This window comes from Pseudopodoces humilis, chromosome 16 (genome assembly GCF_049639895.1).
Source record: "Pseudopodoces humilis isolate 2021_Gansu_Grassland_sample_001 chromosome 16, ASM4963989v1, whole genome shotgun sequence".
Classification (NCBI taxonomy): Eukaryota; Metazoa; Chordata; class Aves; order Passeriformes; family Paridae; genus Pseudopodoces; species Pseudopodoces humilis.
The window spans coordinates 19,944,109-19,959,594 of NC_142215.1; the positions used below are offsets into that span (position 1 = coordinate 19,944,109).

At 54.0% G+C, this 15,486-nt stretch overlaps 2 protein-coding genes across 2 annotated transcripts in view; one reads left to right on the forward strand and one right to left on the reverse strand.

The window, feature by feature from the left end:
- The window catches only part of DUOX2 (dual oxidase 2), a 26,324-nt gene extending 15,995 nt beyond the window's left edge, over positions 1 to 10,329 (reverse strand). The window contains exons 1-3 of the mRNA XM_088063139.1: positions 10,182 to 10,329; positions 2,405 to 2,496; positions 1,604 to 1,687 (exon numbers count right to left, since the gene is read on the reverse strand). Coding sequence (XP_087919265.1) covers positions 1,604 to 1,687; positions 2,405 to 2,450 — 130 coding nt within the window. The 5' untranslated portion in view covers positions 2,451 to 2,496; positions 10,182 to 10,329. The remainder of the gene's footprint in view (positions 1 to 1,603; positions 1,688 to 2,404; positions 2,497 to 10,181) is intronic.
- On the forward strand, positions 7,736 to 14,348 carry DUOXA2 (dual oxidase maturation factor 2). The gene is made up of 6 exons (XM_005521331.3): positions 7,736 to 8,204; positions 8,308 to 8,365; positions 10,566 to 10,700; positions 10,877 to 11,090; positions 12,172 to 12,386; positions 12,771 to 14,348. Exons 1-6 carry the CDS (start codon positions 8,058 to 8,060, stop codon positions 12,962 to 12,964), a joined length of 963 nt encoding a protein of 320 aa, XP_005521388.1. The 5' UTR covers positions 7,736 to 8,057; the 3' UTR covers positions 12,965 to 14,348.
- Positions 14,349 to 15,486: the final 1,138 nt, after the last annotated feature.

Genomic DNA, 15,486 nt, shown 5'->3' on the forward strand with positions numbered 1-15,486 from the left:
ACCCAAAACCTCTTGCAACACTTTGATCAGTACTCTTAAAACCAGGAGGGATCCTCCATCCTCCATCTTCCTCTCTTCCAGTTGTCTTGTCCATGTGCCATCCCTGTTGCCTCCTGGGGGTCTGGGGTGCTGCTCCAGTGGGTAACTGGGGCAATGCTGAGCTGTTGTCCCATGTTGACTGTGCAATCCTACAAAAGTGTAGGTCCCCAAGGGATCTACGGTAATGGTGGTGTTACAATAGTTTTTTCTTCCCTGACTGGGAGCAGAGGGAGCAGAAGGTCCCTGGAGCTGAGCCCAGAGTGGAGCCCAGGAAAGGGGAAAGGGTGGAAGATGCAGGGAGGTAGGAATTTGGGTCAGGGGGCTGTAGGAGAGCAGGCAGCTTCCCAAGGGAGAGGAAGATTTGAGCCCCAGTGAGGACATCCCAGCAAGGACATGCCAGGAACTGCAGAGGCCACATGCCCAGGCAGCAATGCCAGCACCACAGGGAATAGGAGAGGGAACAGCCAGAGAGGCAGCAAGACAAGTGTGAAGATGAGAGAGAAACACCCTGATTTTGCACGCACTGCTGGTCCCGAAACTGAAAAGCCCAGAGGCAGGAGGTCATTTCTCACTGATTTTGAAAAGCTTGTCACCAGTGTGGTGGGCTCCACTTACTGGAGCTCCCCAGAACTGGGGGAAAGCCTGAATTCCTGCCTTAGTTTGTGGCTCAGTTTCCATATGTTGGTTTCCAAAAGTTAAGGTCTGTTCTGTCTGCTCTAGAAGAGGAAGACCTGATCTGCCAGGGATGTTTTTTCCTGTCAGGCTTTGATGTTATCAAAGGCAGGTGACACACTTGTCCTGTGGAAGAGCCCTTTGGACTGAGAGGAAGCTGTGCAGCTGCCACTGCAGCTTGTGCTGGTGTATCACCAGAGCAGTGACCAGCCTGGGCTGCCAGAAATGATGATTCAGAATCTTCAGTGTTTTGGATAAGACCATGCCTGGTCTGTCCTGGTCCCTGGCTCAGGGACATCTAGAGCTGAGCCTATGGGCTGGCTGTAGGCACTAGGAAACAGTTCACCAATGGCACAGGGAAATCCCAAATGCCTCTCCCAGTACCAAGCAGTGCATGTTACCAGCTCTCTGCAGGGCAGGAAATCAATAGGTCAGCATGCCTGGATCATGAACTCTTCTGCCTTGAGCTGAATCCTGATTGAGCTGCATTTGGCTAAAGATGATTTTTTGCAGCTCTGGGATCCCTGAACATCACAGAAACACCTGCTGAAAAGAGCTGGGTCCTCCTCGCCTTGGATATTCTGAGTGATCTCACAAAGACACAGCCTTGCTCTTGGGGCTGATCCAGCATGACCTGCAGGTTGTGCTGGGCAGCAGCAAAATGTGGCACTGCCCAGCCAAGGGCTGTCTGGCCCCTCCACACAGCTCCACGTGGCTCTCAGGTGCATTTAGGGACCACTGAGGGCCATGGGAGGTGCCGTTGTCCACTGACCTGCCTGGTTCAGGCTCAGGTCAGAAAGGTTTCTGTCTCAGCCACAAAGCAAGCCAGATGCCCAAGGGGCAGCTCACCTGGCCCCATCCCGCCATTCCCAGCCCGAGGCCGGGCACTCACCCACGGAGCCGTGGCTGTGGTGCAGCAGGTTGTTGTACCAGCCATCGTAGCGCTGCACCTCCCACGAGATGCTCTCCTGGGCTCCTGGAAGAGACAAGACCCACTTCATGAGCAGCCAGCAAAAAGCATGAAACAAGCATCACAGCTATAGAATTATAGTTACATTGTGATCTGTTCCCATATTTCTTCTGAAACTTCCCAAATATGCAGTTTTTTAGACAAGTTTTGCACTCCTTTTGAGGGACAATGGCTAAAATTAGAAAATCATGCTTGTGATCCTGATGTCTCCAGATCAATTTGTGGCCACCACCAGTCTAATCCCAAAAGACATTCCTTTTCTCCTTCGCTCTCACTGGATCAGAAACCTCTCCTTACTTCTGACTTCTACAATGTCCATGTGAGTCAAGGGAAGACTTGGCACTTTTGCATCAGCACCTGCCTTATTTTCTTCATGTTAATTTTTATTACTTTTACTTTTTATTTTGCTAATACTAGCAAGGACTTCCAGTTCCAGCTTACAAGCTGTCCACTCATCTCAGCTGCCATCGGGCAGCCTCTCAACCTGCACTTTGCTCCAACTTTTTCTTATCTCCTCACAAACTGCATCATAGAATGATAGAATTTGTGTTGGAAGGGACCATAACCATCACCTGGTTCCATTCACCCTGCCATGGGCAGAGACACCTTCCACCAGATCAGGTTGCTCTGATAAGATGTCCTGTGGGTCAGAGGAAATTCCCCTGAGGGGCATCAGCTACCCAGGATCTCCCCTGGGGTTCCCTTCCCCAAAATCACACTTACTCCCCAAGGTCCACGTTCCCAGCAGAACCACAACCAAACTCAACATCACTGCTGCAGGTTGCGTTGGCCACTGGGTCTTTGGAGGCAGCAACCTGCAAATGGAGAGGAGAAGGAGGGAGCTGGAGGTGGGCTGCTCCCAGAGGCTGGAAACATGGAAAGACCAAAACCTCGGCTCCTTTTGTGCTGCTGGGTAAAACCTTGCTGCTGCCATCACCCATCAGCAGTGTCTCCTGATGTGGGCTCTGGGAAGTTGACAGGAGTCATGTTAGAGCCCATGACCTTGGGAAAGTCCTGTCAGGATGTGTCAGCTGACATGAGAACACCTTTCTGCTGGTGTAGCCCCCTTACAGACTCACAGCTCTTCATCTAGTTGTGTCTGCTCTGGTACAGAAAGCCTTCATTACAGAAACAGGCACATTAAAGCTGGAAATTTTTCCTGCATTGACCCATCCAAGCAAATGCAGCTGGGAATGTGATGGAAAAGCCTTAGCACACAGACATCCCAAAGTGTGTGAGTACTGCAGACAAGACAAGTTGATCCTCTCTGAGCTAACCTGATGGCCATCCCTCCTGACCAGCCTTTCTCATGATGCTTTACCACCTCCCTTTCCACAAAAGCCCTGGATCCAGAGCAGATTTCATTATGGGGAGTTGAACATTTAAAATCCCAGGCAACACCTGGCAGAACAGAGGGATTCTGAAATTGTGAGGGTTCTGATTTGTGAAGTGATTTAGGGTCACAAATGTGACAATTCCACCTACCAATGGCTTTCCATGCACATAAATGCCAAACCTGAATTGAACTCCAAGACAGGGTTTTCCACCAAATCTGGCTCTTTGTCCCTGTTTCAGTGTGTATCCAAAGATCAGCACTACCTCAGGAGAGCTGCGCTGCCAAGAGATGCAGCAACGTGCAGGTTTCAGCTTTTCCTACACCGCTCTGTCACATCCAAATTAATGGTTTTAATTTTTTTTTTTTCATTTTTTAATTAGAACTCAAAATCTGGATTTGGAAAGGCTTACATATTACAGCAGCTCTGTAGGTTTTATTTTTGATTTACTGAGAATTGCAGTGGGGATTTTTCACCTATAACTCCCAGTGGTACAAACTGCAAAACATGAGTTCATGTTGCACTGTCTGCTTGGAAAACAAAGCTGTCTGAGACTTAAATATTATAATTTGCACTTACATTAATTACATTCATGAATCTAAACACTCATCACCAGGCTGTGAGAAGAGCCAGAGATTCCTGTACTCTTGGTCTTTTGCATTAGAAAATAAGCTGGGTCTCAAGAAGTAACATTTCCATGCTCCCTGACCATCACAACAGCTCTTCCATCCCACATCCTTTCCAGCCCACAGCCTTGTGCTGAGCGTGCTCTGGTGGATGTGAGATTTACCTGGCACAGCTGCTGGGAACTGGAGGCTCTGTGAGCCCCATTCCATACAGAACATGGAAGTTTGGCTAATGGTGACACATGGAGATGCCTGTGACCCCTGGCAGGAGTGACAGAGCATTGTCACCATCACCACACAGGACTGGGACTCTCCTGAAAGCTGCCCCTGTGGAAAGAGCCCCTTCCCTGAGCACCTGCAGCAGCTGCTGACTCGTGCGGAGAGGTCCATGTGGCCTCCGGTGCTGTGAAAGTGAGACACAGCTGGAGACCCCAGAGACACAGCTGGAGACCCCAGAGACACAGCTGGAGACCCCAGTGACACAGCTGGAGACCCCAGTGACACATCATCCCCATGGCAGTACCTAGGTGTGGTCCCCCAGAGGATGGCAGAACCAAGGCATTCCAGAAGCCTGGAGCCTCATCCCCATGGTCCTCGTTGAGTCACAGCTAATTTCTATCTCTTGCCAGAACTGGTGGGGCACACCTGGGGGCTGCTACCTTCCCTCCCACAGTCAGTCCCGGGCTTTTAGAACGGGCTTTTAGAACGGGCCACACTTCCCCAGCCTTGGATGGCAGAGTATCCCAGAGTGTGCACACACACTCCATGGGCAATCCGCACTCAGGGAGGAGCGGTGTCCGCGGATTCCCCCTGGGCCCCAGAGCACAGCAGGGACTCTGTCCCCTGGAGGAACGTGAGGGCTCTGTGCCTGTGCCGGTGTCCTGTCCCCACTCAGGGACTCGCTCTGTGCCGGGATGTGCGCGGCTCCACCGCTCCCTGCAGGTGAGGACCTCACACCGCTCCAGAGCCCTCCGGCCCCCAGGACGTGCTGTGAGAGGCACAGTGGGTTCGGCCCGACCCCCTCCATCCCCCGGCCACCGCCCCGTCCCAGCGTTTCCCCCAGCAGGAGAAGGAGGAGCAGCAGCAGCAGCTCCGTCCCCTCCAGCAGCGACAACAGATCCCCCCGCGGGTAAAGCGAGAGTGGCCCTGGAACCGCGGCCCCTCAGACATCCCTCCCAGCCCGGTCCCGGCCCCTCAGACATCCCTCCCAGCCCGGTCCCGGCCCCTCAGACATCCCTCCCAGCCCGGTCCCGGCCCCTCAGACATCCCTCCCAGCCCGGTCCCGGCCCCTCAGACATCCCTCCCAGCCCGGTCCCGGTCCCTCACATCCCTCCCAGCCCGGTCCCGGTCCCTCACATCCCTCCCAGCCCGGTCCCGGTCCCTCACATCCCTCCCAGCCCGGTCCCGGTCCCTCAGACATCCCTCCCAGCCCGGTCCCGGTCCCTCAGACATCCCTCCCAGCCCGGTCCCGGTCCCTCAGACACAGCCACACCGCGGAGTTTGAGCGTCCTCAATCCTTCGGCTCCCCCCCGGAGCACGGGGGGCGAGGACACGCGTACCCCCAGTCCTCCTATCTCCCTTTCCTGCACTCCAAAAGGGACACGAGTGCCCTCGATTCCTTGGAGCCCCCAGGCGTGTCCCGGTGCCCCCGGGAGGTCTCAGCTGGAGCGGCGCTGCGGGGCGGCCGGAGCAGGAGCAGGAGGAGGAGGAGGTGGAGGTGGAGGTGGAGGTGGAGGTGGAGGTGGAGGTGGAGGTGGAGGTGGAGGTGGAGGTGGAGGAGGTGGAGGCTGGTGGAGGTGGCGGTGGCTGGTGGGAGGGGGTATCCCCCCTGCCCGCCCCGGCTCGCAGGGACTGCGAGGGGAGGATGTTTCCCATCTGCAGCCAGCCCTCGGTTTCTGCTATTCCGCCCTGTTAAGGGGTCAGGGAAGTGCAGCGAGGTTGCCCCCTCGCCCCTCTTTCCCCACCTGGGAGTTCCAGTTCCGATGATTCCGTTTTTCCAGGGGACGGCAATTTTTTTTTTTTTTTTATTTTTTTCCCTATGGAAAATACCGACCTGCAGCTCTGAGTAACCCAGCTGGGATTGCTGCTGGCTCTGCCGCCGGGAGCTTTTGGCTGAGCAGCTCCAAAAGCTCCTTTTACCTCGATTCATTCCTGAGCAGGAAAATGGAGAATCTGTAATGAGAAACTTCTGGTGTTTGGGCGAACTTTCTGCCTCCTTTGTCTTTCTCTCCTCCAAGTCCAGAATATCTTAAAATATAAGATTAAATAGTCTGTTTCTGCTGAGCTGCTGATCCTTCCTTGAAGATGTTTCCAGTTTTTACCCCCTCCATACACTGACAGAGGGAACCACAGGGGCTCTAAGGTCACAGCAATGCTTCAGTGTGGAGGATGCTTTCCAAGGTGCAACAAGTTCAGTTTCCTGTGCCATAAGCTGTAGGCATCATTTTTCCACTTGAAAGCTGCAAAAATGCCAAAAAGCTGCAAAAATGCCTGAAGGGCAGTCAAGGGAGAAGGATGGGCAGACAGCAAGAGTTGTTTCCCTGGAAATTCCCAGTGAAACAAGTCCAAGTGTAGAGAAATGCAAAGCATACGGAAATGCAAACATCCACTGGTGTTGGTTGAAAGTTAAATTTAGATTTAACAAGACTGCATTCTCCATGTTATGTTCTGGTTTTTAATTCTTTTAAACTCTGAAGAGTTGTGGTTTGGTGAATACAGACTTGGAAATCTTTCCTGCTTCATTGCATCTCATAGGAAATTTGGGCAAAGATACCAGGAAACGAGTGGAATTCAGCATTATGATTGAATCTGTTCTAGGTTAAACTGTTAACTAAATTAACTAGGTTAACTAGTTAAACTAACTAAATTAATAATTTAACTAGGTTAAAATATTAATTTATTGCTTTTCTTGCAGCAGCTCTGACTGTTTTGTGGGCACTTTTGCTGGACTCCAGTAGCATTAAGAATCAGCTACAGCTCCTGCTTGCCAGGTAATCATGGCACTTGAAGGCTGCTTTTCTCTGGGTTTGGCTTTCCAAGGAAATAACCCAAAGCTATTACAGCAAAATAGCCCCAAAGATGATTTGTAACAGCACATGACAGCTCTGTTAGTCTGTAGCAATCAGGCTAAATTCAGGTCCAGAGCCATTGTAAAATGCCAGTCTCCATTCCACTCTTTCCTGTTATTTTCTGGGTTACTAGGCAGAAGGTTATTCTCCAATAAAATATTGCTTTCTGCATTGAAAAGCAATTCAGCTGCCCAAGCAAACTCTTTTCTGATAGTTATTGGGATCCCTACTCACATCTAGGCATTTGGGACCAGTTTTTTTGTGGCTGAATTGCCCTGGGTTGGATCTTACCTAAAAATATTATTAAAATTGTTTTTGGAAAATGAGAATAAAATCGCCTCCTCTGTACAGGAACAAAATAAAGTGCTGTTTGGGCAGGTCTGGCATTCCCTGACTTTAGCAAACTTCCTGGGGCAGTTAGTTGCATGCAGAGGCTATTAAATTAGAAAAACAAGAGGACCAAGCACACTATTTGGTAGAAAAGATCTAACCCAGGCACGGGGAGAGGGTGTGTAATTGCTGGAACTGGAGAGCCAGAGGAAGTCCAAAGTCACCTGTGGGACTCACACATCTTCTCATTTTATGTAATTCAGCTTCCTTTAGCCTTGAGGTGTGCTCATGGAGTTTTGAGTGTTCTTTGGACCCTCATCCTTGGGCTGGGGGCTGCTCCTTGTCTCTCCAGACCAAGTGCTGGACCAATCCTCCCTCTTCCTCTTCCTCCTCCACAGTCCAGGAGCTCCGGGGGGAAAGCCTTTTGGAGGAAATGGGCAGGAATGGGAGTAGTGGGCTTTGTTCCCCTCGGCACTGCTGGCCCTTGGCTTGGGATAATTTTGCTATTGTGAAATCCATATTTCCAGTTGTTCCTTGTAATTTTGAAGCATTTTGCATTCCTGCTGTGGTCACTGGCTTGAGCGCTTCCCCTGAGAGTTCACCCCAAAGTGGAAAGCCCTGGCTGCCGCTGCTGGAGGGAGAGCCCCAGCCCTGAGAGCAACTCAGCAGGCTCCTGCTCTGGGGCTGCTCCTCGCCCCGCAGCAGGACAGGGGCTTGTGGTTCCCTGGCTGCTGGAGCCCTGCCCCGGGCACCTCCTCTCCTCCTCTGAGCGCCTTTGGGTGTTCTCTGCTGGGGAGTGTTCTGCCCGCCCGCCTGCTCGCGGTGTCACATTTCCTCGTCCCTCTGGGGACCCTTTGGCTGAACCTCCCTCCTCTGGTTATTCCAGAACTGAATATTCCAGAGGTTATTCCAGAACTGAATATTCCAGAACTCCACCACAGGCTGGAGCCATCCGGGCGGGGCAGCGCAGGGTCCCCGCTGTGACCACCGCTCTCCCGCGGGCTCCTGGAGCTGCAGGATGACTCTTTTTGACGGCGTCTACCCCTTCTACCCTCAGCAGAGGAAGGCTGCTGTGTTCGACATCAGCACCGTGGTGGTGATCGCTGTCTTCCTGACGCTGGCCTTCAGCTTCCTCCTCATCGTCGCGGGCATCCGCGGGCGGGCGGTGCGTGAGCCGGCCACGGGCGCTGCTCCCGGCTGGACCAGGGTGGGGCAGGAGGAGAGCCAGGGCTGCTCCCACCTGCCTGATGGCCCCTCTCTCCCCGCAGAGGCTCTACTGGACTCTCCGCGTTCTCCTCAGCCTCTCCGTGGGAGCAATGATTGTGGGTGAGTGCCGTGCAGCCCTGGGCAGGGTCTGGGGCCAGGATGGAAACCTGGGGCAGGATGGAACCCTGGGGCAGGGTCTGTCTCCGGGAAATGTGGGCTGGGGGTCACAGCCACAGCTGGTGGTGCCGTCTACCTTATCCTGGCTCTGCAAAGCAGTCGCACAGCTTCCCAGAACAGCTTTCCCTTCCCCGGTACCCGAGCACTCGGAGGTGCCCCTGGTTACTTGTGGGAGCTTTGCTGGCTGTAACTCAGAGAGCCCCAGCTCCATCGGGCTGCAGAGCCCCGTGCTCCTCCCGATGTGCGCAGGAGCCGACACAGGCAGGGCGCAGGAACAGACACAAAAGCACGGATCAAGTGCAAAGAGCGGGTTTCTTTTCATGGCCTGGCCCTCCGGGGGCTCCCCAAGGCAGCGCTGGGTAGAGACGAGGAGGGGACCGGCACCCGGAGCTCGGTCCGTGCCAAAGGATCATCGAACCTGCCGTGTTTCAGGGATTTGTGCGGGCGTAGTTCACTGATCTACTTTGATCTTCCCTGTAACAGGGCTGGGTCTCCAGCTTGTTCAACAGGTGCTTCTGAGCTGTCTGAGCACAGATGTTCCACTTCTCCAGCACACCAGTGGTTGTAACACAGCACCAGCAGCAGTGGTTACTGTGATCTGTGGGTTTTTCCACAGCTACACATCGCTTCAGTGTGTTTACAATCCTCCTCACCGCTTTTCCACTATTTCCCCCCACTATGTGAGCCCTCTTGTGCTGCCTGGGGCTGCAGCCAGGCACCTTTGGAGATTGTGAGGAGCCTTACAGAGCTGGGATAAAACACAGGCAGAGCAGAGAGATGGCAGCACGGGGGTAAAGACCTCCCAAGGAACAAGGTTGGAGAAGATGAAGGAGAGGATTTAATTTAGTAAAAACCAGAGAACCTCCTGTAATAACTAATGGTAGAAACCAGGCAGTGGGATTTCACAGTCAGGAAAACTCAGACAGAGCAACAGGATGGATGAGGAAGGATGTACTGAGGGGATAGAAGATGCCAGGTGGCAAGAGAAGCCAGCCCTGACCCTAAATCAAAGCATTTCTCCTGCTGTGAAGGACAAGAGGGATTACAAGACTGCTGGGAGAGGGATGATGAAGGGGAAGGATAATGAAAACCTAAAAGATTCAGCTCTGATTTGACCAGGCACTAGGAGCAGGTAGCCAGACTGGGACCAGCTGTGGGACACATGGGCCATCCCAACCACCCTGGGGGTGTCCAGGGTGTGGGAGATGCCCCCAGAACCACCTGAGAACCCGGTGCCAGGCCGGGGGTGGCAGAGGGGTGAAGGCAGGGCTGACTCCACGGCCGTGTCCCGTTCAGAGCCATCCAGCACCGCTCCATGACAAGGCTGCAGTCAGGCTCTCCTCAGGCACACGGGAAGAACAAACTGTTCTGAAGCCAGCAGCAACAGCAGGACACACTCAGCCCTGCAGCCAAAAACATTCCTGTGGGGCTCCCACTGCATCAGTGCCCTCACAAGTTGACTCAGCAACTGAACATTTTCTCAGGAGTATTTAGTTCAACCTGACATCGAATACCCGGCTTTACTTTCCCTGCTGGAAAATGAAACCCGCTGCAAAGTGGAAGTGCTTCAGAAAAGGATGCCTTGCTCCAAAAAACATAAACCAGAAAAGGTTCAACTTTTCCTTTTTTTCCCAGCTGGAATGACTGTCCAAGCTGTGCTGGCACTTCCCACCCCTCTCCACTGCCTCCTTCTGACAATGACTTTTACTATTCCCTAGTAGTGCAATTTGGGGAGCTGGATGTGTGCAGTGAGACTCACCCCTGTTCCTGTGGCTGTCAAACAGGCTCATCTCTGAGCGCTGTCCCTGGGTGGTGTGGTGCTTGCCATGGTGGGGAGCTTGCAGGGAGGTTCTGGAGAGGATGTCCAAGGAGAAATCAGGTCATGATGTTCATCCCTGGGGATCTGAGCCCTGCTCCTCCCGGATCCAGGGAGTGGATGCTTAGCAAGGGGAGGACCTGAGCTCTGCAGGGTGTGGGAGCTGGTTGGGGCACGTCCTGGCATCTGAGTCAGCATTCCTGCCCTCCTAACACTCCCTTCCAGTGCCATGGTGGGAATGCTGCCACCCTCCCGTGATTCTCCCCTCGAGCACAGCAAAGCCTGAAACCGGACCTGCTTTAACCCCAGCTTTATTCTTCCTGGCAGCTGTCCAGTTCACCAGGGACTGGGAGACTGGCTGGGTGCAGGCAAACACCTCCTACAAGTCCTTCAGCGCTGCCCAGGTGAACGCGGACATCGGGCTGCACATTGGCCTGGCAGGGGTGAACGTCACGCTCAGGGGTGAGTCTGACGGCCCCATCTGCAACTCTGGAGCAGCCACGGCCCCAGGAGATCCACAGCTGCTCTCTGGGGCCCCCGGTCTGTCTGAAGGCTCCTGGGAGCCTGCTGTGCCCGTGCTCCTGGCTGGCAGTGCCCAGGTGCTGGCACAGCACGGCCGCAGCTCGTCCCTCCCGCAGGAAACCCGGTGAAGCAAATCAACGAGACCATCAACTACAACGAGCACTTTCCCTGGAACTTTGGAGCGGATTATGAGCACAGCTACAGCGAGGGGCTGGAGAAGGGGCTGCCCAGCCCCATCCTCTACGTGGCAGAGAAGTTCAGCAGGCAGAGCCCCTGTGCCGTGCACAGGCAGTACCGCACCGCCGGCCACTACGCCTCAGCCGTGCTCTGGTGAGCTTCCTGCCCTGCTGAGCCCTCCTGTCCTGCTGCAGGCAGGGGAGATCAGGGGTGTGGAGAACTTGGCTGCCCTTCCCCTAGGCCTTTGGGCTGGCTGGGATTGCATGCTGCCAGGAGGGAAGCTGTGTGCGTGGAGGGCTCCCTGCCAAGGCACTGCAGACACTTCAGGGTGAGCAGTGCTGGTTCTCCCTGCTGGACAAACCCACTGGGCTGGGCACAGGACAGAGGAACGTGGTGCAGGTCCTTGTCATGATGTGATGATAATGGTAGAGGTCCATCCCCATGGCTGGAGTTGAAGCTGCTGTCCTTGGTGGCCCAGAGAGGCCCATGGACACATGAAGAACACTCCCAACCCTACCTGTGAGTGTATTTTGTATCTAAGATTTGGATCAGGTGAGGAAAAGATACTGCTGCTGTTATTGTGGAATTGATCTTGACTCTGGCAAGGTCAGAAAGCCCACTTGGGCTGGGGGAGAGCAGGTCCCCAGCTGGCAGGAAGCGGTCCCTTCCACCTTATGTTGGCCATGGAGAACCATTGCAGCGCTGTTCTCCCTGCTTGGTGTTTGACAGCAGGGACACAGAAGCTAGAGAAGAAGCCTGGTGATGCCATGGAACAAGAGCTCCAGATCCATAGCTGAGGCCTTCCTCTGTAGCCCAACTCCTCAGCACATGCAGAGCTCCTGCAAAAGACCTTTACCTGCTCCTGCATTTATCTCAGTCTTGGGTGCCTCTCTCAGGGTCTGCTGCCCCACATGTGGAAGGGCTGGGAGCTGGGATGATCCAGGTACCCTGAGTGGGCTGCCACAACCTCCTTGAGGCTGCTACTGCCTGCGGGCTGAGCGAGGGGAAGAGGAAATCTGTGTTTCTGCCTCCTGGATGTAGCAGTGTGAGCCTTGCACGTGTGCTTGCTCAGCATGGGGATTAGGGATCATTCCTGCCTTCCCACAGAGCTTCTCCATCTCCCACAGCTCCTACTTGGAGCCCAGATTCCTCCTGCCACATGGAAATCCCCACACAGAGCATCCTGATCCGTGGCACTCGCACCACTCATCTGTTGGTCTCCTCTTGTCTCCAGGGTAGCCTTTTGCACGTGGATCATCTCCAACATCCTCCTGTCCATGCCTGTCCTGGTTTATGGAGGATACATGCTCCTGGTCACAGGGGCCTTCACCACCTTCTCACTGCTCTCGTTTTCCACCGTGAGGAGCTCCCCCATGTGCCTGATCAAGATTGGGAGCAGGACCCTGCACGTGGCCTATGGGGGATCCTTCTGGCTCGTGCTGGCAATTGGTGAGAACATCAGGGTGCCCTGGGTCACATTGCTGTGTCCCTCCGGAGGTACAAGGGTCCCAGGTGGGAAGTGCAGCCCCCCAGAGCCTCAGCCCTGGCAAAGCAGATGTGGAGAGGGGTGGGAAAAGGGGAAACACCATCCTCATCTCAAGGGCAATGGAGGCATTTAGAGCTCCTGAGGTGCAAACACTTTGGGGTCACTTGCCTGGGTTTTCAGACCGGTGTCTGGGGTTTAAGGATGCTTAGAACAGCTCACACACTGGAAGGCCACCTTCCATAAAGCAAAGGCATTGTCCTCTGGCAGGGGACAATCCAAGGAGAGCTCTGGGGTGGGGACACTGCTGGAGTGACACCATCCCAACCAGAGAGAATGTTTGTTTCCAGGCCTGCTCTGTTTTGTGGTTGGGACCACCATTGTGGCAATGCACCACTTCAATCTGGACCTGCTGAAAACTTTCTTTGATCTCCATGAGGACAAAGCAGAGGAGTACCAGGAAATGCCTGAGGTGCTAATCAACCCTCATTTTGTGAACAAGGGTCTGTTTCCTTCCCAGCCCTCTGAAATCAACAGCATCTAGAGGAAAGTACTCGTTCTTCCCCTGAAGATGAACCCAAAAGGGCAAAACAAATTCTTCATGATGTCCCCAGAGATGGATTTCCCCATCCAAGAGCCCCACACTGGGATAGGTCCTTGCTGGGAAGTGTACCTTCACAGACTGTCCCCCTGCCCTCTGGAAGGGGCAGGCTGTGCTGGCAGCTCACAGCTCACAGCTCACAGCTCCAGAGGCTTGAGCTGCACACCCCCCTGGGGATCCTCATCCCAGGAGGAATCCCTTCCTGCTCCATGCCCTGCCACGCTGCAGTGCAGGCATTCTCCAATGCTCTGCTCCTGCTGGGACTGAGAATCGCCTCATGGGTGACATTTCTCCCTGGGAGCACCTGCCACTCCAAAAACCTGGGATTAAATCTGCTCCTTTCTTTGCCAAACATGACATTTTGTGGTTTAGGTGTATCCAGGAAAGCCAGGCATAGATCCAGCTTCTGCAGGCTGGATGCTGCAGGAGCTGGAATAAAAAATCTGCTCCAGAAACAAAGGCTGAGTAAATGCACCAGATTGCTGTGGGGGATGTGGTGATGCGATTCTTTTCACCTTCAAATTTGGCTTTGATTAGGCAAAACTTGTAGCCTTGTGTGAACTGAAAAGATGCCATAGGGAAGGAAAGGGAGTGAAGGATGAAGTTATCCCTGTCCAGCTGGGGCATACTGCAGCAGGGAGGGGTGGGATCTGTCCCTCTGCCTCACTCAGGTGACACCCCACCTGCAGAGCTGCCACCAGAGAAGGACCTGGAGCTGCTGGAGCCAGTCCAGAGGAGCCATGGAGAAACTCCCAGGGCTGGAGCCCCTCTGGAGCCAGGCTGGGAGAGCTGGGGGGGCTCACCTGGAGAGGAGAAGGCTCCAGGGAGAGCTCAGAGCCCCTGCCAGGGCCTGAAGGGGCTCCAGGAGAGCTGGAGAGGGAGTGGGGACAAGGACCCACATGACAGGAGATGGAATAACTTCCCACTGCCAGAGGGCAGGGTTAGATGGATATTGGGAAGGAATTCTTCCCTGTGAGGGAGGTGAGGCCCTGGCACAGGTGCCCAGGGAAGCTGCAGCTGCCCCATCCCTGGAAGTGTCCAAGGCCAGGCTGGACAGGGCACTTGGAGCAACCTGGGATAGTGGAAGGTGTCCCTGCCCATGGTGAGGGGTGGAACAAGATGAGCCTTAAGGTCTCTTCCAACCCAAACTATTCTGGGATTCTATATCTGAATGCTGGAAACCTGAGCACCCTCATTCCAGTTAATTTTAAAGTATATAATCTCAATGTTTTGACTTTTATTTTTGAGATCCTTCTGGTAAGTTACTTATTTCTGCCAGATGATACTTGTGTGTCACTAATTTGGTTTGTTCTGTGCAGGAATTATTTTCAACAAAATAAATTTTCCTGAAACCCCTCTCCTTTGAAACACTGTGGACATTTAGGGGGCTGGTTTCTTAAGAAGGGGCCGTGGGGCACATCTGAAGGTCACTTCTGGCAAGCCCCCAGCAGCAGCATTCTTCTCATGGGGATAAATTCCTTGTTGGCACGGTTCAAGGTCACACACCCAGAAACCTTTGTCATGAGGAGCTACGAGAATTTAGGAGAGCCTCAAAAGGACTTTAACTAGCTGAGTGCTGGGGCTGAAGCTGTGAGATTAAACCACCAGAACTCCCTCAGGAAAAGGAGGATCCTTCCTTGAGAGTTTCTTGCATCCAGACACGTGAGGTTTGAAGGCACTGACGGGAAGATGGTGCAGCAAACACAGGTTACTGGGGCTGGTGTGGGACAGATCCCAAGACACAGGAGGCCTTTCCCAGCCTTTTGGCCATTTGCACTGTGCAGGTCCCACCTCCTCCCTCCAGCACAGCTCAGCTCCCTGGCTGGACTGAGGTGCTGCTGGACATCAAGAGGTAAAGTTATCACCACTAAATCCGTGGCTCTTGGCCCAGGTGGGCTCTGCCCCCGCAGTGTCCGGGGAATCTGGCATCCATCCGGAACCAGTGCCAGCAATGGAACAACCACGGTGACATCTCAGGGAGCACAGCCTGGGGCTCTGCAAGGACCATGGCCACCCCCCTGGTGGCACTCACTGCAGCCACCTCCCCCAGCAGGAACATAGCAGAGACAGGTCTGTCAGGCCTGAATGCCAGCTGACTAAACCAAAGGGATTCCTTGCACCTTGGATCTAGTCCATCTCTAGGCTGAAGCACCTCCTGATAGGTGTTACTGGGAATATCCTGGCTGGGATCTCCCAAGCCAAAGGAGTTGAGCGCCAAACCCTGTTGGGTCCTCTAGGTTCTCATTGAAGGCCCTTCCCACCGGAATGGGATGGGAGAGGATGCCGTGGCTGAGCTCCTCCCTGGCCCATGGTGGCTCCTCTGCAAACCTCTCTGCAGGGCTGGAGGGAGCTCCCATCAAACCTCCCACATGCTCAGGGGCATGCCAGAAACTAAAATTCCCCCTGCTTGTTTGCTGGGGATATTCCAATTCCCTCTTTGGGGGGCACTGACTCGACCTCATTGC

Bases quoted from the DNA above. Each gene is read 5' to 3' on its own strand.
- DUOXA2 (XM_005521331.3), top strand. From the start codon at position 8,058: ATGACTCTTTTTGACGGCGTCTACCCCTTCTACCCTCAGCAGAGGAAG. The intron at 11,091-12,171 runs GTGAGCTTCCTG...TCTTGTCTCCAG, and splicing joins TACGCCTCAGCCGTGCTCTG to GGTAGCCTTTTGCACGTGGA. The intron at 12,387-12,770 runs GTGAGAACATCA...GTTTGTTTCCAG, and splicing joins CTGGCTCGTGCTGGCAATTG to GCCTGCTCTGTTTTGTGGTT.